Consider the following 26,042-nt stretch of genomic DNA (forward strand, 5'->3'; position numbering starts at 1 on the left):
TTGAAATTATTGACTAAATTTTTATTAGCCAGCATTTCAAAGATGTTTTTGAGAGAAACAAGTCAAAATAGAATTAAAATTTGCAGTAAAATATTTTCTTAAGGTCATTGCTTTTTGTGTGGAGAATTAATATATTTTATTAAAGATGCTGATGAATGCAAAACAATGATTTTAATGAAATGCTTTTTAAAAAGAATTATCACAGTGTCTTTAAGAGTCTGTGCATATGCTATCTACAACAACAGTAAACACCTTATCCCTTATTAAGTTGAAGTTTATAGTTTATAGGATGTCTTTTTTCTTGTATTATATACTATGCAGAAGGTAGTATATTGTTTTTCACCCTTATATAATCAGGGTAACTATCCAAAATGCAAGCCAACCAATTTTAAGCTCAGTACCATTTCACATATGTTACTAGTCTGCTTTTTCTTTGATGTGCCAGATGAAATGATCAGTAATAAGAAGAGAACAAATCCATTCTTATTCCATAAGTTCCTCTTTCTTGCTGACTTTTCCACTGAAAACCATGTTTCCTATTTGTATTTATCTTCATTTTAGTCTTTTATGGAAATCATCTGATTTGTGCTTGTTCCCTCAAACATATGGTTTTTATTTCTAGCACAAAAGTCTTTTGAGAAATCTAATTTGACAAGTCGTATGCTATCAGAATCCAAGTGTTATAGAGCAGTTTCATTTGCCTCTTTAAAAATAGAATTCAGCTTGAATTTACTGTTCTTAATCTGCTGTAAAGCACTATAATTATTAATGTAACACTGAATTTCCTTCCTACTGACAATGATGCAAGAGTTTCTTTTTCTTTTTTGGTCCTGGAAGGTATCATGTTGTTACCCATTAAATATATGAGAATTGAGGTGAGGAATTCACTATATTGCTATAAAAATCTGTGTGAACACATCTTTTTCCTTTCATTACCCACCCCCTTCTCCATTGCTAGAATATTGACAGTGAATTTAAGTGAGTTAATTAAGCTCTATTCTTCATTAGTTCAAAACTCTAAAAATTAATGTTAACAAAAGGCAGTATACAGGATGTCCAACAGTAAATTTATAAATATTAATGTAGAGAAAATGGATGCTTGTATATCATAACATTGTCCTAGAAATATTTAATCCATACCAAAAGTTGATAAATACCAATAAATTGTCACAACATATTTTCACTTTCCTTAACATTTTCCAGGGCTTTATTTTAGATATATTTTAATTTGATTTTTTAGGGACGATAAAAGAATAATTCTTTGGAATGGATTTTTGGTAAAGCATATGAAGCAGTATATCATGGGGACAGGTGCTAAGTACCCTAAGGGCTGGTGTCATGAGGTTAGCAGCTTGGAAGAAGGTTCAGGAATAGCAGTAGGCCAGATCCCAAGAGAATAAACAAAAGAAACCAATCACCATTTGTTCAAGTTAGAGGAAAAATCCTTTCAAGCTAGGTATAAACAAAGCAGGTAATCTGGAAATTGTAAATGTCAATAATTATATTGTCAACATACCAAAGTAGGTCCTGATAATTAAGGACTTTGACGTGAAAGGTGTGGTGGGACATATCTGTAATCCCAGTGCTCAGGACAGTGAGGCAGGAGGATCACCTGTTCAGAGCCAGCCTCAGCAATTTAGTGAGGCCCTAAGCAGCTTAGTGAGACCATGTCTCAAAATTTTAAAAGTAGAATGAAAAGGGCTGGAGATGTGGCTCAGTGGTTAAGTTCCCCTGGATTCAATCCCTGGTTAAAAAAAAAATAGTTACCCACTACATTAGTAAGTCTACATTAGTAAGTCTAAAATTCAACTCAGCTGGAGGACAGGATAGACATTAAAGCATCTACTCTCAGTTCCATGGCTGATCAAACAGCTTCTGAACATTGCTGTGCTTTCTAATAGAGGTGAATTAGGACCCTTCCTTTCCTCTAAGAGAGTCAGCCTTAATATAACCCAAAAATTACTAGAGTGGGTTCCAGATTTTATGTTTTTTTTTAAAAAAAGTTTCATCATCCAATAAATTTGTATTCTGCACTATAAATCAAAATGTAAGGTTTCATTTTTTTTTTACTTTTTATCATATTTTATTTTATTTGTTCAGCAAATATTTATTTAATTCCTTTCATAAGCCAGATATCTAGATACTGGGGACAGAAGTGGGATAATATAGATGTTCTATATTTTAGATCTTCTAGCCAGTGTAGAAAAATAAATCTTGAAATAAATAATTGCAATATAGTATATTAAGGATTGAGATAGGAGAGATCAAGGGTCAAAGGGAATACACAACAAGAGCACATACTCTGGTCTTCAAAGAGTCAGGGAAGAGACTTTGAAGAAGTATTGTTAATACTAAAAGCCTAAAGATCAAGTAGAAGTTGGGCCAGGAAATCTCAGTCACTTCAAGGGCCATAACAATAACAACCAATGACTAAAGCTGGCATGTTATTATACTCCTGCTGCCTTCCACATACTATGCCACAGACTTTCCAAGCATTCCTTTAGCAATTTTCCTGGGCAGATCTTATTACTTACCCAAGATCATATTACTAACAAGTAGCCAGAAGGAAAATTTACTGATTATTCTGACTCTAGAGTCCTCTTTCTGCTACCCCAACTGCCTCTCAAAGCAATTAACTAATTTCTATTGAATTTGTTTTGCTTTAAAAAAAATTTGAGTGCTATGTTAAATTTGCTTTGGTTTTGATTGATATGTGATATTACTTTTTTAAAAAAATAGATACACATTTTACAATTTTCACAGATGGTAGTAAAATTTGGCATTTGGGCTTGAGTTTCACATGCATATTATAGCACCAAGTTTTGAAGTTCACATTCCAAGTAATGTCTTACACATACAATTTCAACTTCACATTTTATTTTAACTAAATGGTAGGGTCATTTGAAAAGACAACTTTGAACCATTCCAAAGAAAGGCATTACTCATATTTTAATAGTAGTTCTAATTCTCTGAGACTTAATCCAGCTGGCCGTAGTACTTTATTTTTTAAAAATACAGTATATATAGAAGGAGATGATATTAAATTGATCCCCTCAAGTCTTTGAACCTGCCTAATACCTACAGCTTCTGTGCATGTTTAACAAAAACATCCATAAGTAATACAGACCTTATATCTCATCAGGAAAGAGGCTTACAACACCAAGATAACTCACTATCAATACTTTTGAAGATTCTCAATTAAAGGAGCATTTGATAAATAGGAAAAAGTGGCTTAAGAAAATAAATTGGATTGCTGTAAACCCAGCAAAATTTTTAAAATCCAATTAAGTAATTCTTCAGTGTTCTTGGAAGTGGTGTGAGTCATGCTTTAGTACCTAGTGATAGCTAATTGGGCTATATCATATAATTTGTAGACTTGCTTTATTTATTTGACCATGTCAACATGCCAATTATTACCAAACTTGCCCATCCTATTATTATAATTTTTTTTCTGTGCTGGGAATGAACCCAAGTGTAGCTACATTTAAATTTTATTTTTAAATTTTGAGACAGGGTCTTGTGAAGTTGCCCAGGCTGGCCTCCATCTTGTGATCCTCCTGCCTTGGCCTCTGGATTGCTGGGATTATAGCATGCACCACTGCACCTGGCTGAGATTACTTCTAAGTAACATAAATATTATATATAATATAAAACATTTTTTGAAATTTCTCTATTTCATCCTCATGAGGTAATTCTGAGATATGAAATGATCATAAAGGAGAAAAGAAAAAGAAGAACCTGATTAATCTATAAACCTAGATTAATTCCCAAACCCTTGTAATTTATATTAACTTAACAACATACCATTGCTGGATGAAATTTCACTTGTTATTTTTATTTTTATTCAGAAAAGCAGGATGGTGAAACAAAATTTTAAAAGAACTTCTCTTGTGTGGTATTTTATTTGTAATCAAACATTGGTTTATTTCCTTATTAACTATAAAACATGTTGGTTTCACCTTAGGGACACCACAGTACAAACGCTTACTCTTCAGCCTTCAGTTAAAGATGGACTGATTGTGTATGAAGACTCACCTTTGGTTAGTAATCCAATCATATGAATATTTTAAATATTTTAAATGATAGCTGTGTTTCATCCTTTGAATAAGTAGAGAAATCTCCCATAGATTCTAATGTTTTTTAGACTAACTAGAATGCACTTGTTCAGGTGTTATTTTAGGGACAGATATTTAAATGTAAATTATTGGGAAATATTATTTCTAAAATTATGTTCTCTTTTCAGAGAGAAGGGGTGGGGAGAGAGAGAGTCATAAATTTAGGGAATGACAAAAGTCCTTTACTGATTTCTCTTCTAAAATTTTTTTAAGGTTGCTATTGTTTCCAAATGTGTATAGTTTGAAATTAGGTAATATTTCTAGAAAAGTGTTTTTTTTTCTTTTGGTGGTTTATTCTAATAAAGTGGTTTTGTCTAATCAAATATCAGTGTTTTAGGAAGCTGGGGGGATCCAGTCCTCAGCTTCCCATTTGAGACCCAGGGAAATCCCAGCCTGCCAGGCATGTGACCCTGTGCAGCAAACTCCTGCACAACTGCAGCACCAGTAAGCCATCATGGGACCTCTGTGGTCCAGACCCAGAGATGTGAGTCTAGGATCTCCTGCCTGAAGTCATTTGGGTTGGGCCCAACTTTCCTTTTATCTGTGCAGAGATGGGGTTGAGGATAAAAGCTCCATGTTTTCTTTTTCTACCCTAAAATTTACTTATAACCCTTAATGGTTTTTTTAATCTCTCATCAATTCTTTATAAAATATTTGTGGTAAAAGAAACCACCTATTTAATGATGTGTTATTTCCTTAAAATCATTCATCACAATTGTGCAGTCAGAAAAACTTATAGTTCATAATGTTATATTTCTTGCTAATTAAAAACAGTCTTTACATTTAAATTCATTGAGCATTTTCTCCTACTCCCCCTGGGGGAAAGAGTTTTAAGAGTTTTTAGCTTTTATCTTTATTTAATGATGTCACCATTCACACAGTCACTCAAGTCCTAGGACTCTTATTTTTCTTTTCCCCTCTTACTATTCAAATGGTTGCCCAACCTATAGTTTCTACCTCTGCTGAACTCCTCAGATTAGTCTAACACTTTTTATTTCTGTTTTCTAATGCTGATGCCCAATCAGGTTCCCAAACAAACTCTTTTAAACAAATTGTTACAGTAATCCCCTTTTAGTTTATTCTGCATGTGGCTGCCAGATTAAATATCCTAAAGTGTAGCTCCACAGTTTTTTTCCAACATGTGTGAACTCACAAATATTAAATTATATCCTATTATTTAATGAGGGAAAGTATGTATTTATTGGTCTGGCAAACAAATTCCTTAGTAGTAGAAACCCAATCTACTCTTCTAGTGCCTTTTTTCTCTTTTCTTAGATTTGACTTCTATTTCAGTTAATATAAACTACTCAAATTCACTCTTCAATAAATATGCTCCAGGAGTTTGACCATTGGTTTGCTTTTTTTGTTTTGAATACCACATCTCCAGCGCCATGCATTCTGATTTATTATAATATTAAAATATTACACTTTTTTTAAGAGCTAGAACAAATGCAATATTTTGATACAATTGCTTATGGTGTCTCAAATCCTCTTAAATTCCATGGCACTTTGATTTCTCTATTTATTATACTTGTTGTACATCTCCCCTATTCTAGGTATGAAATATTATTTGATATCATTATCATAGGAATAATTCTAAACTGAAGGTAAGTGAAAGGATTCTTGTGAAATCAGTAAAATAGTGACTATGTGAAGATTCTTGTGGAGATACATAAATTTCGTTTTTAGCTGTGCTGCAGATTTTGAGTATATATGGTAGTGTGTAGCCATAACTTAATACTAGCTATTATAAATCCAAAGCACTAAGTGATGAAGCTTTAATAATGCTTACTTTTATTATTTGTGTTTGTTTATGATAAGTTTTCTGTCTTCGAAGGTTAAAGCAATAAAGATGGGTCATGTTCTGGTTATAGATGAAGCAGACAAAGCCCAACAAATGTCACTTGTATTTTAAAAACTCTAGTAGAAAATGGAGAAATGATTCTAGCAGATGGAAGACGCATTGTAGCAAGTGAGTATTAAAACTGCAATGTTTACTGTCATATCTGTAATTTTTATATCTCTGGTATGGACTCAAGCAGTAGGCATAATTTCAATATAAATTAAATTGTCCATGTTGATAATTATTTATAAAAAATAACATTTAAGTCTAGCTTTATAAGTTTTACTTTTTTGTGGGAGAAGGTGCTGGGGATTAAACCCAAGGCCTATTTCATGCTAAGCACATATTCTACCACTGAGCTTATTCTGAGTCCCCAGTTTTATTTTTTATAGCCAGGAAGGCATTTTTGAAAATTTCTGTGGTAATATTAGGACAAATCAGTGTCATATTTTTCTACTCTGAGAATACTAATATATACTTTATCAATTCATTTCTCCATTATTTGTGTTATTTATTTTCTTTAATATCTGGAATTTTAAGACTTATTTTATTATTAGCTCAATATAATTAGAAAATTTGCTACATATACACACACATAAAATACTTATTATGTATTTGTGTATTTATATGTATATATATATATATATATATATATATATATATATATATACACACACACACATACATACACATTAGATACACACTCTTCTTTAGCAGGAAGTAGTTCTCCTCTATTTTGGATTGTCTTCTTCTTATTCCTACTCACATACCCTTTTTGTTATTGTTAGGAAAAAATGAAAAAGGATAAATCTTATCAGTTTATTTAACCTACAGAGAATATTAAGTTTGTTTAACACAATGTGAGAATATTTTCTAGCTTTTAATTTTAAATTTTTGCCTCCTGAAAAGACTAGCCATTGAAAATACATATCCAATAGCCTAGTAACCAAACAAATTAGGATAACTAAAGTCTGCAGTATTTGAAGATAGTGTAAAGAAGACCCCATTCAGAAGATACAAGATGACCATCATAGAAGTGTTCCTCCTGGACATTACCATTGTAAGGTTGCCATTTTGAACCTCAGTTCAGACTAATAATAGCATTCTATTATTTTAATTTTACACTGAGTTTCATGAAAAAAAATAAGAATTTGTGTTAGTCTGAATATTCTCTCTTAACATCTTTTCAGACTCTCAGGATTGGAATTCTGCCGGCTCTTTTTAGAGGTATCTCAAGGACACTAAAATAGGAAGAAAGATTTTCTAAAACAAAATCATAGTTAAAGAGTGATTATTTCCTGGCAACCCTCTACATTTTCTGATATGTTTTTGAAGGATAACCCACAAGTAGATAGGCAAAATAATTTCCAAACTCAAGCATGATTGTTCATGACTAGAATTTGCTATTGTTGTTATTTTGTTATATTTTGTTTGTTTTGCTTTTTTGGTGCTGGGCACTAGACTCAGAGCCTTATGTTAAGCATGGGTTTTTTCGCTAAGGTACACCGCCAGCCATGTAGATGATATTTTAAATAAAGGCACCTGAAGCTCTTTTAATGGAGCTTCATAAACCATCAATTCCAGTCCTGTCTTTTTTCATTTTCCTTGCTTTTAAAAAACATTCTCCATTTTTATTATCATATTTCTTTTAATTGAATAATTAAACTTTGCCTATGGCTCCAAACTCCTCTGGTTTTCTTTACTAAAATTAATCGGGATAAATGTTAAAAAACTATAGGTTGTATTAGCACATGCATATATGACACATTGAAAGATTATTGTTTGGTATCATAAATGATTGTAAGTATAGGTTCTTACAGACTCATCTCAAAACTCCAGGTGTGTCATAACCATCGTGTTTTAAAGGTGGGCATAAGGCTAAGGTTTACATAACCTTAAGGCTAAAGTTTAGGGTTTACATAAACCTAGATGGTAAGTGGTTCTTCTTAAAATAACCATAATAAAGCTCTTACTAGCAGCTCAGACATTATCTGGAATGTGCACCAACCAGGAGATTGTAATATTTAGTTCCTTTAATGCCATAAACACGTGCATAAAACAATTCCCTAATTGGAAACAAGTCAGCTGGGTTTTTAAATTTTTTTTAGTTGTAAATGGGTGCAGTACCTTTATTTTAATTATTTATCTTTATGTGGTGCTGAGGGTCAGTTGAACCCAGTGCCTCACACATGCAAAACGGGAGCTCTATCACTGAGCCACAACTCCAACCCCACAAGTCAGCTTTTTACTAATGAATTGGCAGTTTTTGAGACCTCTATTTTATGTAGTTATGTTGTAGGGCGTGTGACCTAAACAAGAATGATATCTTAAGCTGCATACTCTAAGGCTTTGTGCAAAGGGATGCAGCTGATAAAAAGTAAAGATTGTGTGGATTTTAGCCTTGGGTATTCCTTGTAGCTCATTATAAATTTTTATTTTTTTATTTGTTTCAAGAATAATGATATCTCAAGCCAGTATTGTAAGACAGTGTATGGATAGACTTGCTTTTTGATATATGTTGCACATTTACATAAATATGCAAGTTCTTGTAGAGTTTAGTATATTTATCAATATTCTGTTCTTGAGCAAACTTTTTCAAGCAAGTTTTTCCTGCAATTCAGTTGTCACTATGACTACTTGTGTTAAAGTCAGTAACTTGACATTCTTAAAAATTATTAAATATCAATAAAGAATAAATGGAAATTTTGTTTTTCAGATTTGGCCAACGTGGATGGATGAGAAAATGTTATAGTGATTCATCCTGACTTTAGGATGATTGTTCTAGCCAACAGACCTGGATTTCCTTTCTTAGGCAATGATTTCTTTGGCACCTTAGGTAAAAACAGTAATGCTGATAATAACAATCACATTAACAATAATATTAATAATAACAATGTTAATGACAGTGCCAGAATGGCTGTCACGGTTACTCTATGCTGTACCACAATAACTGCCCTGTGTATCTTATAATCAAAGAGATTATTCTTCTCTAGTCAATTAACTAATGACTGATAGAGGTGGGCTTCATATCTAAGTCAATCTGATTCCAGAGCCTTTTTTTCTTAATTATGTTAAACTATATGTCATTCAGGTCTTTTTGGAATGAAATAAGAAATGTTTTTAGTGTCTGTTTTTGTTACATTTCCCTAACTATGAAAAGGGCTAAAACAACTCTGAGGAAACACATTCACACTGATTAGAGGCCCTGGAATAAACTTAATCATCATAACCTTGAGGAACTTTTCTTTTCTGTGGCAAATATATATTTATGGACTCTAATACTCATAGGATCTTTGTAATTCCACATTAAGGAATTGACCTGATTTAAGTACAAGTATAGACAATACAGCATGTTTGTAATAGCAAGAAAAGAAACAAATCAAATACAATAAGTCATGAAAGTGGTACTCTATTTACTCTTTGAGGTTCTTTTCAGGGTAGAAGGGATATATATACACATATATGTCTTACTTGTGTAGAATTTTTCCTAACACAGAAAACTGGCAAGAAGGGAGGGTTGTTTGTCTTGAAATTCAGAAATGGACATGTAATTTGTTCATTTACTATTTTTGTATTTTTTTAACCATATATAGATATTTCTGTAAAAGCTATTACCCATTCATGCATTACTGATACTCTTACAATGTAGCAACGTGAAAACACTAAAGTAAACTTGTAATTGTTTCTAGTGTGAAAGGTTTGAGTTTTTTTATGTAGTTTCTTCATGGGTCACACACATCATATTAATTTTAATGTCTATAAGAACATTAATTCCCTATTCTGTCTTTGTCTTTCATCCTCCTCTGAATCCTGAAATCTGCTGTGGCTCAGATGAAATTCCAGCCCTCCCTGCAGTCACTTCTTCCACTGAAGTCCTTTCAAGGAGTGTGTGTGTGTGTGTGTGTGTGTGTGTGTGTGTATTTCTCTCATACTGGGTCTAGAGGAAATAAAGAGTCTTTGCTTCTTGTTGCTATTTATGGGTTATTCTCTTTGTTTCTTCCTTAAAAGTTCCTAGCTTTACATCTTGTGTCGTCAAGATTATATTATTACAACCCCTTGTTGCTGTCGTCTACCTCCTTGTCCTTTCTCCATGATTTTTTGTTCTTTGTTCACTGTCACTCTAACTCTTAACTGCTCTGGGAGTGTTCGAAGTATAGTGCATGTGGATTTTCCAACTCTCTGGTTTCAGGGCTTCTTGGATGTTTTTATTCAAGTGATTTTATTCCATATTATACCTCAGCCACTCACTTCCATGGACATATCCTAGTTTTAATTACTGAAACTCTGCTATAATCTCAATTTTATAATTCTATTTATAACTTTTCCTTGGGTTTTTATTTCATCACTGCAAAACCTCCAGTATTTCCTGTTACTACTTCTAAGTAAGTACCCCAAATCCAGCAACCCTTCATAACAATTAGAAAACATACACACATGGAGCTGAATATGGTTAGAAAAAGTAACCTCACTTTTCTTGACTAGGGACCTCAGGTGTCCCTTATTGCAATCACACTGTGCCTTCCTAGTTCTTTTACTTTCATGTTCTCTTAGGTAAGTAATTCAGATCTTCTCTCCCCTCACAGCTCTAACCCTGCTGGGTGAATTTTCTTGTTTGTTTTAAAATTGTACAATACTTCTGCAATCACTTGTGAGAAATTGAAACATAGAAGGAGAGGTCTTCTTCACTTTCCCACCAGTCCATACCACCAGTTAGGTATGGACGACCCATACCTAACCAGGATTCAGTTTCTTGACTCACTTTCCATAGGCCTATTATTTTTTCCTAGCTTCCTACTGTACTGAGAAAAAAATAAAAACAATAGAAGTTCACATCCATAGACATGTGTCCCCTGAACATTCCATCCATAGTGTCGTGGTTTCCCACCATTTCCAGGTAAACCATTCACACTTTCATCAAGAGCCAGTCCCTCCAGATGAGTACACAATTCCACTTTCTTAAGGATAGAGCTTGAAAAATTCTGCCTTTCCTCTCCCATATCAGCAGTTTCCTTCTTTGTTCAATTGTTCCCATCAGCAATCAACTTTGTTTCCTTTTAAGATATCTTCAATCTTAAAAAAGACCCTCTAATCCTCTTTTTTTGCTAGCTGCTATTGGATTCTTCTACTATCCTTTTTAGCTACACTCCTCACAGCAGTTTTTCACACTCAGAGAATTATCTATACTTGATAGCTGCATTTCTCCTTCACCAGTATCTCTTAAGTTCATTCTTATAAGATTTTTGTTCCCATCTCTCCACAGAAACATTCTTGTCTAGGTTATCAGGGACTTTTCCACTGTTAAATTTGGTGATCAGTTTGCAGTGCTCATCTTTTTTAATCTGTTAGCAGTACTGAATAGAGTTGACACAGTTGGTCACCCTCTTTTCCTTAATGCACTTTCTTGTATTTGACTTCTAATTCTCCTCCAGCTGCTTTTTTGATTTCTTTCTACATTAATGACTATTCCTTCTCAGCCTCCTTGTTGCATGCTTGGTATAATGCTGCTAGTCCTCTTTTACCTAGCTGTGCTCATTCCTTGGTAAAATCAGAACATGTTATGTTTTAAAACACCATTTATACTCTTGTTGTTGCCAAATTTTTATTTCCAGTTTAGACCTGTCTCCCAAACTATACACTGATATCCAACTGTCTATTCAATAGTTCCCATATCTTGGATCTAACATATCCACAATGAATTTACTTTTCTTGATCTATAGTCTCTTTTTTCATTTCAAACGATAACTCCATTTTCTTTGGCCCAAAAATATTTCTTGACTTTTCTCTTTCCTCTTGATTTCTTACCATCTATCAGGAAATCTTATTAGCTCTATCCTCAAAATATATGCAGAATTATGTTATATTAACTATATTACATTACAGCTGTATCATATTATAATTATATTACACTCATCACTTCTATCAGTCACCATTTTGATCTGAGCCACCACAGCTTCTCATCTGAATTATGAGAAATAGTTCTCTAGTGGATCTCCCTGTTTCCACTGTTATCTTTTGTCTTGAACTGTGAAGGATCTAAGATTTTACCCTACCTGCCTTTAACCTAACAAATTAGCTTGCCACCATTTTATGGCAGAAGATACTGGACTCCTGGGTCAGAGGAAAAGGAAGGATTATTACTCAGCAAAAGCAGATTGGCATTTGCACTAGTTCCTCAAGGCCTAGGTCCCACAAGATAGCACAAAGAGGATCAAATGATTCCTGCTTTTGCATGAGATGCTTTGCAGCGGGGGTGGGGTGGGGGGGAAGCTTAATGTTAGGTAATCCAAATGTTTTATCATGGACAATAAATATGCCTTATGTTGTTCCAGAGGGAAAGATATTTGCTTTACAAACATTCTTAAAAATATAGTCAATGGAGTCAGCATCTTTGCTAATAAGATATGCTACAATGCTATAGATCCCAATACCCTTCTGTAGTCTTTTCTCGACACAACAGTCCATTCTTTTGTTAAAATTCCTCCCTGGCTTTCCACTTTACTTTGACTATAAGTAGTCTTTATAACAGTTTATAATGTCCTGTGAGATATGTCTCCCACGTCTTGTCTTTCTGACCTCCTGCCTTATCCTGTTATGAACTGCTCTCCCTGTCACTCATTCTGTTCCAGCCATTCTGTTCTCCTTCCTCTTCTTTTCACATGCTAGATATTTTTGCTTTAGGGTCTTTTATTAGCTGTACTCACTGTGTGGGATGCTCTTCCCCCAGGTGTCTACATTTTCTTAGATGCTACCTTCTCAATGAGTTCTACCTGGTTGATTTTCACCACCATAACTACTTCTATTGTCCTATACTATGCCTTTCTTTTTCTTTGAAACTTATACTTTCTAATAGTTATCATTGATCTCCCTTTGCTTGAATATAAACTTCACTAGTATAGGGAATTTTGATACATATGAAATACCTAAATACGTAAATACATATAAAGTACCTAGAGTTGTACTTGGCACATAGAAGATGTTTAATAATTATTTGATGAATGAATAAATATGGAGACAATTGACTTTTTAAAATCAGTGTTAAATTTCATTTTCAGCAAAAACTGTTTTACATTTTATATTTGAAAACTTTGTGATAAAAGTAGAAGTTATCATGGCTTTCATTTTAATTGAGTTACTTTTAAATACACACACACACACACACACACACACACACACATATGCACATAGCCCTACCCTCACACACAATAACTTTATTCAGATGGTTTCTAAATCAGAGCAAGATCTTACTGCTATCTGACTAGGTATCTTCTTTTTCTAAAATGAACCCCTTAAATGATTTAAATTTATTTATTTTAATTTTCTTTATACCTGTTCTTTTAGATTATGGATCAGGGAATTTTATGACTCAGCATGAACAATTCATCCTTCTTTTCAGAATAAAGTGTATGTCTCTAATTCATTCCTTCTTGTATAAGTAACAGATTAAATATTTTGCATTTAGAATTCCACTTCTTGGTTTTAATTTAGACAACATCTCTGCAGTTTTCTTTTCTAAAACTCTCCTCTAAGGTATATTCTAGCAATCTGCACACTATATAACTTGTTAGGGTCATAATGATACTAATTTTCCATTCTTTAGAATACATTTAAAAAAGCATTCACATAAGATGAATATATATAATTTCTGAAGATCTTCAACATTTGTTAAAATTAAAAAGGCAGTCTCAGAACCACGTGAAAAATACACTCCTATTAATGGAAAAGGAACAAATCACTAGAATTGTATTTGTTTGCATGTATGCATTTATTTTAAAATACTAAAGCAGATCTGGAAAAATAAATGCGCTGAGTGCCTTTGAGAGAGGGAGTGACACTGGCAGAGATATTGAGGAGACTTTACCTTTGTATTTCAGTATCTCTCAGGAAGCATTTTATTCAAGTATTATGTAAATTTTAAAAAATATTTATTTGTTAGTTGTAGTTGGGCACAATACCTTTATTTATTTTTATGTGGTGCTGAGGATTGAACCCAGGGCCTCGCACATTCGAGGCACACGCACTGTCGCTGAGCCACAATCCCAGCCCCTATTATGTAATTTTTAATGGGAAAAAACTCATGCCAAATAAACCACCATCACCCAGTTTTCTTCCACTTCAGTCATTTCTTTGCTTCTCTCTACAATCCTATTGTTGGATGGGCTTTCTATACTTTGATGAGCAACCAGTGGCTCTTCAAACAGCTTTGCATTTTCTCCAGTAACATTATAATGGATTAGTCACATGATAAATGTGAATCTTCTTTCTCCCTTAGGTGACATTTTTAGCTGCCATGCAGTTGACAACCCCAAACCCCACTCAGAACTTGAGATGCTCAAACAGTATGGACCAAACGTGCCTGAGGCCATCCTTCAGAAGCTTGTGGCTGCCTTTGGGGAGCTGAGGAATTTGGCTGACCAGGGCATTATTAGCTATCCTTATTCCACCAGGGAAGTAGTAAACATCGTCAAACACTTACAGGTATGGCACGCACCTGGAAATAGAGGTTTAGAAGAAGCCACTAATCTCTTTTTATTCAGACTACATAATTTATAATAAGCCTTTCAATTTCTATAAATAATCCAATTACATAATACAAAGTGTCTGCAGTCTAAGTTGTGAATGTAGAAGACAAATGAACATTATCTATTAGGCCTTTGAATTGGCTTTGGCAAAGTTCTATACCATGGTCATCACCAAGCAACTAGGAAATTTGTGGAAGAGGGTTCAGAGGAGGAAGGTGAAGTAAGAGTGAGGCAGTGAGACAATGGGGAGAAATGTTAATTTGTTTGATTTACTCATTTCATAACATATATATATGTGCGTGTGTATATATACACAGACACACACACACATATCTATAGAAACATTACATTCTATCCCATAAATATGTAAAGTTATCTGTGAATTAAAAGAATATATTTGGGAAGAACAAAAAGAAAAATAGAAAACGTTATTCTACCTATAAAATCATAAGTCCAATTCAGTCAGTTTAGATCCCAGAACCTAAAGAAAATCAAAACACAAACAGAGCCATTACAGAACCCAGAGGAACCACCAGTGTACATTTAGCTGTAGTGGTACTTGTTTTCTTTCCCTCTACTGTTCCCTATTTTTCTATTCACTGTACTTTTTATGTTCTTCCCTTATTTTCTTGTTCCTTTATTTTTCATTTATTAATAGACTAATTTTTCTAAATACTTTTGTGTTCATATTAACACTGCCTTAACTAATATTTTAAAATTGGTCATCTGGAACTCCTTTTAAGGAGGGGGGGTCTGAAAGCAGGTATAATCACTGAACACCTGGTTCTGAGTTCTCCCTGATGTTTAAGAGTGGGAACAGTTACTCCTGAAATTCTAGTATTTATTTAAAAAGAAGCAAACATTAAAGGATAAAAATGTATGTTTTCCAACTATCTCTGTATCTAACAGGCTAGTAAATTTCTGCTAAAGTTCATTTGTGCATTTTGTTCTATCAGTTTAATAAATCTTTATAATGTTGTATACTTTATCACATACATAATAAGGATTTTATTTTATTTTTTTAATACAGAAATTCCCCACTGAAGGTCTTTCCAGTGTGGTCCGGAATGTGTTTGACTTTGATTCCTACAACAAGGACATGAAGGAGATTTTGATTAACACTTTACACAAATATGGGATACCTATTGGAGCAAAACCTACCAATGTGCAGCTGGCAAAGGAGTAAGGCAAACTCACTGTTGATAAAATGTTCTTGAGCATTACTCTTCTGATTCTGAAATACTAATAATTTCTAATCTACTGAGTTGGTGTGGAAATCACTTTCCATGAATAAGCTTTGCAAATATATATTGCTATTTACTGGCTGGTTTTCAGTTGAATAGCGTTATTTATAGACTTGTAAATTGAGAATTTCAATTATAAATATCCCATGAGTAGATGTAATACAATCAAATAAAGGGAAATATTTGTTTCTTTAACAGTGTCTGTTCTTTTGTTGAATTACAATGGGTCTCATTGTTTCATAATCCAGTGCAAAATTGTACAAACATGAAAACTACATTCTAATGTATATTTTGTTATGATGTTCTTATTTATATCACCATATAGCTTATGGTAGTTTTCTGAATTTATAATCACATTAACTCTGTTATTTATTTATTTTTTAAAATTTCAGCTTCATAGTTGAAAGAGATAGGCAGTGAGAACAAGCAAGTTTATTTCGTGTGGGCCAGTTGCCTTCCTTTTATTTAGTAATCAAGGCTATACTTAACCTTAGTTAAGATTCTTGCAAATATGTTGTTTACCAGAATGATGGTTGGTAGAGTTTGTTAGAAGTAACTCAGCCAGTGCAGGTTCACTGGAAAATAATTTTATCTTATTTTTTAAAAATATTCTTTAGTTGTCGATGGACCTTTATTTTATTTATTTATTTGTATGTAGTGCTGAGAATCAAACCCAGTGCCTCACACATGCCAGGCAAGCACTTTACCACTGAACCACAATCCCAGCCCTCTGGAAAATAATTTTAAATATGCATAGTTTATGGATAATGCATCTAATGCCAACTTTGTCATAAATATGATCATTTTTCATAAATTCATAAGATACAATAATTAATCAAAGTAAAATAATATTTGACGGTCTCATATAGAGGCATATAAAGTTTGTTAAATACAAATTAGTGATTAGTTCAGTAATATATATTTTTTTCTAAATGCATACATCATCCTTATTTATTTGTTCTTCGAAGTCATTGTAAAAACTTGTCATAATATACATATACACCATTAAAATAAATTTTTAAAGTATCAGAAATTTCTTAAAGAGAAACAAATATTTCCCTTTTGTGGTAAAAGCACAACATAGAATTATGTTAAAAATTATCTGTGTACTAGTTTGTACTAGTTTGTGATTTTTCTTCAAGAATGATTGGGTATCAGTTACTTAGCATAAACTTTTCTGTACAATTCTATTTTACCTATTGATTAGCAGTCAGTATGCGCATTTTGAAACTAGGTGAGTAATTGAATAGGCATAAGTTATCTCCTATATTAGTAAGTTCAATATGCAAACTTCCACTACTACCCATGTTTATTACTTCCTTTTTATAAACTACATTTTCATTTGGAAATGGGCCAGTTTTATTAATATTAATAAATATATATAATTAGAGTTATTTTCATGGAAAATAGGCTTATGATTAAAAGTTATTGGTAATATTTATTTAAATATTAAAATAGTAGATCAATCATAAGAAAATTGTTGGCAATTTCAGTTTCTACAGATGACAGATTGATGGTTTAACTTATGATCATCCTAAATTCTAAACTGAAAACTTCTTGCCATGGCATATTAATATTTGCCTTTGCAAGTTAATTACAATTCTAGTACTTACACATGAGTGGATGCAAAAATATACTGAGCCTGGAAGCAATATGGTCATACTCATCCTTAAGATGGAGTTGGAAACAACTATTTGTCCACCTACTGCATGTAGCTAAAAATAAACTTATAGCAGATGTGGAGGATGAGTGCATTTTTCCTTTGGAGTGGAGATAATGGTTGACTATAATTTGCATAATCATTCAAAGCCTTGTTTTCCTCATCTGTAAACTACAGTGACTTCAGCAGTTCAAAAGTAGTGATGTTTTATTGCCCATTAGTGAGATTCATAGGTTCCATAGCACTATTTCTATTAAATTATCAGCCTTGTACTTAAAGAAGGTAGCATGATAAAGTGAACAGCTTGGGAATCTAGCAGTCAACCTGCATACCTGGGCCAGAAATAGAGAAACAGTTAAAAAAGACAAGAGTCCTGCCCTCAGAGAGCTTGCAGTTCCATCTTGGTCATTTGAATTTAGAGAAGTTACATCCTGGTAAAATGAGAGCTTTGTATTATAGACCATATAATTAACTATCTAAATCAGGATATTTTTGAGAATGGAGGGGGAGAGCTATTGATGATAACTCTGAAAAGAGATGTGAAGTAAGACTCTGTTCTAGTCCAGCCTGAATAAGTGTTTTCTGGTTGTCCTCATTATAGAGCATTAGCAAGGTCCCTTCCTATTCTAACATTTTGCATTTTTCATGCAATCTTTTAAAAAAATTTTGTAGTTGTAGATGGAAAGAATGCTTTTATTTTATTTGTTTATTTTTATGTGGTGCTGAGGATGGAACCCAGTGCCTCACTCATGCTGGGTAAGTGCTCTGCCAGTGAGCTACAGCCTCAGCCCTTTAATGTATTTTTAATGTCTCTCAATTCTGCAAAAACAAGCCAAAAAATAAAGAAATAGTACAGGTTAGATTTCTCTAATCCAAAAATCCAAAATACTTCAAAATCTGAAACTTTTTGAGTGCCAAAATGATGCCACAAATAGAAAATTCCACAGGTATATTATAAGGTATACCTGAAACATACATGAATAATATTTAGATTTGGGTTCCATCCCCAAGATATCTCATTATGTAATTGCAAATATTCCAAAATCTAAGAAAAAAATTCAAAACCCCAAACAGTTTTGGTCCCAAGCATCCAGATAGAGGATCATCAACCTTTACTAATACTTACCTTTCTCGCTCTTAGTACCACACTGTTGACAGTAATCACATAGACTTCTGAAGATTTAAAGTTGTCCCCATGCCATCTAATATTTGACTTTGACTTTTCTCCACCTTTTGCTAAATGTTTTGTTCAACTAGACCTTTAGACTAAACCAGTTCTCCGAGGCTGGTTCTGCCTAGCTCTGCAGGTTGTTTGTTGTTTGGAGAGGATCCTCTTTAGATTTCATCTCCTAGGGAAGAAGGGTAAAATGACTCAACTACTATTACTATCCTTTTGCCCCGATAGACAAATTTTTATTGCAACCTGTTAATTTTCTTTTCCTTTAATTTAACCATAGTCCTTATTGAATGGGAGCAAAAATTACTTTGAGTCTAGACCAAGATGGGCATAGTTACGCTTAAGATGAGAACAGAAAGATAATTTTGCCTCCCACGACATATAGCTAAAAAGAGACATAAAGCAAATGTTGTAGCAGAAGGAAAATTTTTACACAAGAGAGAGATGACACTAAACCATTATTTGTATAGTCATATAGCTTCTTCTTCAGTTGAAATCAGAATATACTCTGTTTAGAGTAGTAATATCATTTTAGTGCTCTTTGATGAAATTTCCAAAAGAGAGATATTGTTACTTGCCTTTGTTCTCCTAAGTAGTATAGTGTTGTTACCTAGGTTTATGCACACTTTTTAAAGGCCAATGTGATGAGACAAACTTAACTTGTCTTCTTTAATAAACTTTTCCCAAACCTGGCATTTTTAGACCAAGCTTTATTTGATGGTTCTTTTTACTTTGCTTTAGCCCACCATAATTAGCTCTTCTTCCTGATTTACAAATATGTTTTCAGTTCTTAGTAGTAGAATCAGCATTGGCTGATTACCTAGCCTTCCACATAGAGTTTACCCATTTCCGCTAGTATCTCCTGAGGTTGATTGTTTTGTTGATTGGTTTGGTTTTGGTCCCTTTGAAAGTTTCCAGTACACAAGAAAGCATGTCAAGGAGATGATAAACATAACCAAATAAGGAGGTACACTGTTAGAAATTATTTTTAAATGTAAATATTATGCTTTACATGGGATTTGAATTTAATTCTCTGTTTTTTAGTCTATAGAGCAGCAACTCATCAAGACAATCAGTGTTGTGTGTTGTGCGTACACACATCCATAAATCTGATTTTTTTTCAGTACTATAAGCAGAGATAGGAGGGTTTGGGTTAAAATATGAACTCTTGAGTTTTAAACTTCATTGTTGGATATACACCCACAATTAAACATATATATATATATATATATATATATATATATATATATATATATATATATATAGAGAGAGAGAGAGAGAGAGAGAGAGAGAGAGAGATAGATAGATATATATATATATATCAGAAGTACATCTAAACATTCAACCAAAAGCATATAGATTATCTACTCTAGGAGAATATAGATAACTATAGATAAACATATAAATTTCTAAGTAGAGTTTGCTTGTTTTGGCCTTACATGAGCTTTTATTTCTGAAGCTTCTTTTATTTGAGAGTAAACATACTGCTAGCATGTTAGCACTTCCAAATTAAAAAGTGTGTTTCACAGCAATTTGCAAACTGTCATTTCGGGAAAACATTTGTTTTAAAGGAAGAAAAAATCCTGTTTTCTTTTTCTAAACATCCATTTTAAGTGACTTATCTATTTTATTTTAAATTTGTGTACCATTTTCTCCATAACCATTCTTAAAATGAGAATTGTCATCTTTTATGTCTACAGTGGAATGTGGATATTCTAGTTCTAAATAAAAATTGTGTAACATTTATAATGTCATAATAATGCAATCATGGTAATGGAATAATAATGATGATGAGAGAAACACAGGTAACTATGTGCCTAGCACATGTCCAGCTATTCTCTACACAAATCATATAATCCCTTCAATAACCTATGGGGTGTGTGTGGTGTGTGGTGTGGTGTGTGTGTGTGTGTGTGTGTGTGTGTAGAATTGAATTTTGAAGTTAAGGAATTTGAGGTACAGAACAGTCACATATCTTGCCTATGGTTAGAAAGCAGGGGTACACCATTGGTATTTGTATATTCAGAATTCTAAAGATAATATAAATAGATTGAGATTGACATGATTATGGGCAATTTCTAAATCAAAGTTATTATTGGAGACTGGAAAGTATTGTTGTTGCATAAAAGAACCTTTGAATTTTAAATAATCAAGTTGGAAATCACCATTGTTCCTGATAGTCTATGCTTATAATAGACAAATTCTTATTCTTCAGAGAATTACGACAGATTCAGATTTTTAGGTTTTAGTCATATTTCAAAATGAAAAAATCGGCCACAAAACTGATGAATATAGACTTTGGACACAACAGTGATTATTTTAGAAGCCTATTCATTCCTATTTAAGTTTTCCTTTTTGTTATAATGCAGGATCTTGAAATAAAACACAAAGTAATTCATTCCAAAAAATGAGAATTTGAGAAAACTTTGCAGGCCTACCATGTGTAAGACATGCACTACACATCATTTCTTCCTGATTTGGAACATGAAAGCTATTAATGGATATTTTTCCCTCAAAGATTGTGATCATGTTAAAATGAATCAAACATACAAGAAAGTTCTCTCCACTGTCTGAAGTTATATTTTTGTGTTTTTCTCTCCCTGTCTTCCATGGTAGATACCCATCTGTATGTAAAATCTTTCTCTTTGCTCCAAATTCTTTGCTGTCAACTCTGTTGATTTCTTTTTCAATGCTGCTTAGTTTATTCTTAAACCACCTTTTCTTTGTCCTAGAGCACTGCCTATTTGTCACTGGAAAACTAGTTATATTTTACTAATCATTTATTTGTATCAGTCAAGTAGTATTAAAATTTTGAAAAATTGAGAAGTTTTGTAAGCTTTATTTTTAAGACAAATTTACTGAATAAAGAGTTATATCCCATTTATTTTTAAAGTAAAAAAGAAATGAAAATTTCTCTAATTCTACCATCCAGAAATAACTGTTGACAGATCCTTCTGGACCTTTCCTAATGATTATGTGGGTTATTTCATGCACTGAGAAATATTTCTTTTCAATCATTTTTATTCTTCTGAGCCTTTCATCTTCATAGAAGACACATGTTCCTAAAAAGGGATTCTTTTTAAAACATTTCATTCTCAAGCTGCTTTCTTGAAAAGAAAGTTATCTAAATGAATGAGATTTAATTATGTATAACACTTCTCTCACATTTCTACTTTTTTCTACCATTCCCCTCTCTCCTTAGATTTTAAGCTTAAAACATTTATTCTAACCACAGTGGATAGATACATAAGGCATATGAGATACTCACATAGGAATAAAAACGTTAATATCAATGCTTTGTGTCTTTATGCATATGTTTAAATGTCATTATGCTTTTCAGACCTATAAAAATGCTCTCCACCAGATAGTCTGCACATCTAAAAATGACTGTGATGTGTGACTACACTTTTAAAGTGTCCATAGCTGGTGAAAAGCCCTATTAGAGCCTGTAATTACTGCTCAGATGTCCTGTTGTTAGGCATTCTGTCGCTGCTATCATGCCTTATTTAAGGTATTATAAAATCTCATTTTTCAGGAAAATAAGATAACTTTGAATTAATGAATTCCAAAACCACTTAGCCAATATTTTTATTAATTTTTTAATATGTTCCCAATTTAACAATTGAAAAACACAGTGGGGACAGAGCAGGAAACTTAGTGGTAGAGTTCTTGCTTAGCATGTGTTATCCTGGGTTCTGTCTTTAGTATCACAAAACAAAGACAAAAATACAAAAAAAGTTGTAGCTGTAGTTGTCTTCTAGAGAGGTCCTAAAAAGAGCAAAGGAGCCTCTCTTCTTTCTCTAGTATTTTAATGTCCTAAAACATATAATTTTCTGTATTTTATTTTTTAAATGTCCATTGAGTCTTTGGGCACTGGAATTTCTCATTTTTGTTTGGTACTTTAATAAATTAAAAATTTTAAACAAAGGTCTGTTCTGAAATTGCTGTTTCTAGGGACCATCTTTGCCTCCCAGTATAGAAAAGCCTAGAACAGACTATGATGCCTATTCTAAAAGTAGAACCCTGGCACCTTTACCAATGGCAAATGAAAAATTAAGTTAGCTCCAGGCATTTCTGTGATATTTCAACACAGTATAATTAAGTCTATGTGTTGGTAGGCATCAACCTGAAAATAAAAATATCAAGTGAGAGTAGACAGCTTTATTTATTTATTTATTTATTTATTTATTTATTTATTTATTTATTTATTTTGGTGCTGGGGATTGAACCCAGGGCTTTGTGAATGCTAAGCATGATCCCTACCACTGAGTTACCCACCCTGCCCATTCCCCCACAAAATGTTTTAAAGCAGCAGAAATGAAAGTAGTTGGTATTTATCAAGTCCTTACTAAGTGGGCTTTAAGCACTTTACAAATATCACAGATCCTTAATGTATATAACAATTCCACTTTTTATACTGGGTATTTTTTTCCAATTTTCATTTTTAACTATTAGGTATTAAGAGGTGTGTGTGTGTGTGTGTATGTGTGTGTGTGTGTGTGTGTGTGTGTGTGTGTATGTGTGTGTGAATCTGTTACAGATTAAGGAAATGAGTTTCAGGAGATATTAAATAGCTTAGCAGTTTATACAACTAATAAATAGTAGTATAGGGATTTAACCACAGATTTGTCTGGTTCCAAAGCTTATCGTCTTTATGTTTATTCCACTGTTTACACAAGAAAAACAATGCAATGTAAAACTGGCTGTCGAGATTTGAAAGATAATGTCTGTTTCTTAGCATTTGGGAACATTTATATTAAATATGATATACATACTACATTTTACATTAGTGGCTATGCCTATTGTTTTAATCAGTGTCCTTTGAGTTAAAACCATTTGTCACATTGCTTCCAGAAGCAAATAAAAACATACTTTGCATAAGATGTGAACAAATTATCATAAACCTTTTCTGCAATAAGGACTTTTTGGGGGGTTGGGCAAAAGTGGTAGCATTCACAAATTCTTCAAAATTAATAGAACAAAGTTTCTCCTACAAAGAATCCTTTATTAGTATTACCATCCTTGAATACATGATCATTAATATCATCAGCTTTAACTGATTAGTCATACATTGTTGTTATTTACCTGGGCCCCTGTGAGTCTAGGTCTTTGCATGTTCATAGTTGAAATGGAGTATCCAGGAAAAACAGGGTGTGCCTTCTGTTACTTGAGCCCAAACAGATCTGGACAGAATTTGTGGGTAGGTATCTGCTGGAGATTCAAACCTGGAACACTGAATTGTCCTTTTTATTCTTCACACTCCTGTATTCTATGATTTACTGTCCTTAATTGAATAGGGAAGCTGAATAAATAGTAACTCTTCTCCTTTTTATCAGTAACCATTCATTACTTTCTCAGTCAGTCTCAGCATATTTTAATAGGATTCCCAATGAAATTAGCTAAGAGTATGTTTTCCTTTTATAAAAGCTATTTGTGTGCCATTGCAGTGTGTTACAGAATCGTGTTTAGTATTTATCTTTCTTTTCAGAGAGTGCCAGGTGTGTGTATTTGCAGACTGAACAGCTTCATCTCTTTTGAAGTTGGTTTTGAAAGGATATCTGTCAAAAATTGATTTTCTGCTTCGAAGACTTATCCTGTATAGTTGGGCCATCAATAGCAACTGCTGCTTCTCTAACAGAAAACAACTATGGGATCTTCAAAGTACCAGAAGCATCAAAAAGAATATCACTAGGCAGGACCTTTCTTTGGAGTAATTTAATTAGATTTCCATTTAAAAGTAGAAATGATTATCAATTTACTATTTAAAAGTAGGAATGATTATCAATTTACTTTTTATCCCATTAAAGTATAATGCTCTCAGCCTACAGTTTTCAGCCTCTTTTGTTTCCTCCAAATAATTATATGCTCTAATTTTCTTTTTTTGTATTGATAGTTTTTACATGTAAGTTCATAGTGTAGATCACAGAGTTCTACACAAAGATTTATTTTCATAAAAGAACTCTTAGTTTTCAAAAATAATAAGGTCTACATAATGACAACTCAGAACTTTTATAAGCAGAGGGCGGTATTGGATTTTATATTTTCATTCTCTGTCCTATATTATCTTGCTATATCATGAAGTAACTTCACAGCCATTTCATATGCTTCTAATTTCTTTATGAAAGTGTAAAAGAAAATTTAAAAATACACCCAATCTACATAGAAATTTTTAAGATGTATGAATCTTCTTTCTTATGCATCTTAAGCATTTTCACAGAATTATTCTTGACCCTTTAAATTTTTGTAAGTGAGGTTTTATAAGAGCCTGTCACCTGACTAGATGGAAGTCCCCAGTCCTTGGTTATAGCTATCTCTTCCAAATACACCTGCAAGGCAGACTGTATCATTTGTTGAGTCTTCTAAGTGAAGGAAGTGGTAAGACATGTAGTCAGAATACAATGAGGAAGATTTGCCATGGTAAGTTTGCAACTTGCCACTCAGATGAGAAAACATGTAGGGTCAAAATGTTGGTAGTTCTAATGTAAGCAAGTATTCACTCATTTAATAGATAATTCCTTAACACTAATGTGGCAAATACTAGATGAGGAGTAAGAATTATAAAAATGAATAAGACTTAATATGTGCTTTCCAGGAGGTCACAATTAATTTAAAAAGCAGTCAAGTAGACAGACTTGTGTTATATTAGAGCTGTACAGATGGAGCAAAGAGGCAGGGTTGCTGCCACTGCCTTTGAGGAGAGGTTGTGAGGATAAGGATGCAGAGTCTTTCAGGGACTACTATGCATTTCCCAGACAAATAAAGAAGGGAGGACACTTCAAGGAGAGAAGGTGTATGAAAGCATGATGCATTTTGGAAAGTGCAAGTAGTCTGCTGACTAACACATAGGGTTAACTGAGGGCATGCTGGGTGGGGAGGCTTACTGGGATCCAAGAGCCAAAGGAGTCACAGGATTACAAGCCTTAGAGTAGCATCATCAGATTCATAATTAAGAAAGGGCCCTTTTGCCTTCTAAAGATAATAAATAAAAAGCTATGAACCTGAACATAGACCTATTGGGAGGCAGTTTCAACAATCTGGGTGATGACAAATGAGGAGGGTATATGTTGTACCTGTGGCAATGGAATAAAGGCAAGGCAGTGAGAAAGAATTAGGTGGCAGAAGCAATGGATTCTAAATGTCAGAGACTCGGATGAGTAAAATGTAAGCTTTACTTTCATTGGATCAACAATTTAATAAGGAAAACAAGTAAAACTATGATAGATGCAATGTCGTATTTGAAGTGCTACATTCACAGTAGGGTGTTCATCCTAAGAGTCCTTCCTGTGGGAAATACAGGAAATTTTTCTCTAGGAAATTTTTAGCCACTGAGAAAGTTTTCAGTCTCAGTCATTCTTGTTGTGGGTGATTATAAAAAGAAAGAATATTTGATTCAAAAACACTTAAGATGTGATTGATAAAGTAGATGGCAGAAAAGGAGAAGACATTTTTGCAGTACAACTTGAAGAAAGATGAAGGAAAGGAAA

The 26,042-nt window shown here is 33.2% G+C and overlaps 1 protein-coding gene across 1 annotated transcript in view; it reads left to right on the forward strand.

The window, feature by feature from the left end:
* LOC144253352 (von Willebrand factor A domain-containing protein 8-like) overlaps nucleotides 1-26,042 on the forward strand; it is a 158,821-nt gene that overhangs the window by 65,757 nt on the left and 67,022 nt on the right. Inside the window, 6 exon segments of the mRNA XM_077795467.1 lie at nucleotides 3,965-4,040; nucleotides 5,953-6,001; nucleotides 6,004-6,087; nucleotides 8,675-8,794; nucleotides 14,228-14,433; nucleotides 15,508-15,659. Of these exon segments, the coding sequence (XP_077651593.1) occupies nucleotides 3,965-4,040; nucleotides 5,953-6,001; nucleotides 6,004-6,087; nucleotides 8,675-8,794; nucleotides 14,228-14,433; nucleotides 15,508-15,659 (687 nt within the window).

Source organism: Urocitellus parryii, chromosome 2 (assembly GCF_045843805.1).
Source record: "Urocitellus parryii isolate mUroPar1 chromosome 2, mUroPar1.hap1, whole genome shotgun sequence".
Classification (NCBI taxonomy): domain Eukaryota; kingdom Metazoa; phylum Chordata; class Mammalia; order Rodentia; family Sciuridae; genus Urocitellus; species Urocitellus parryii.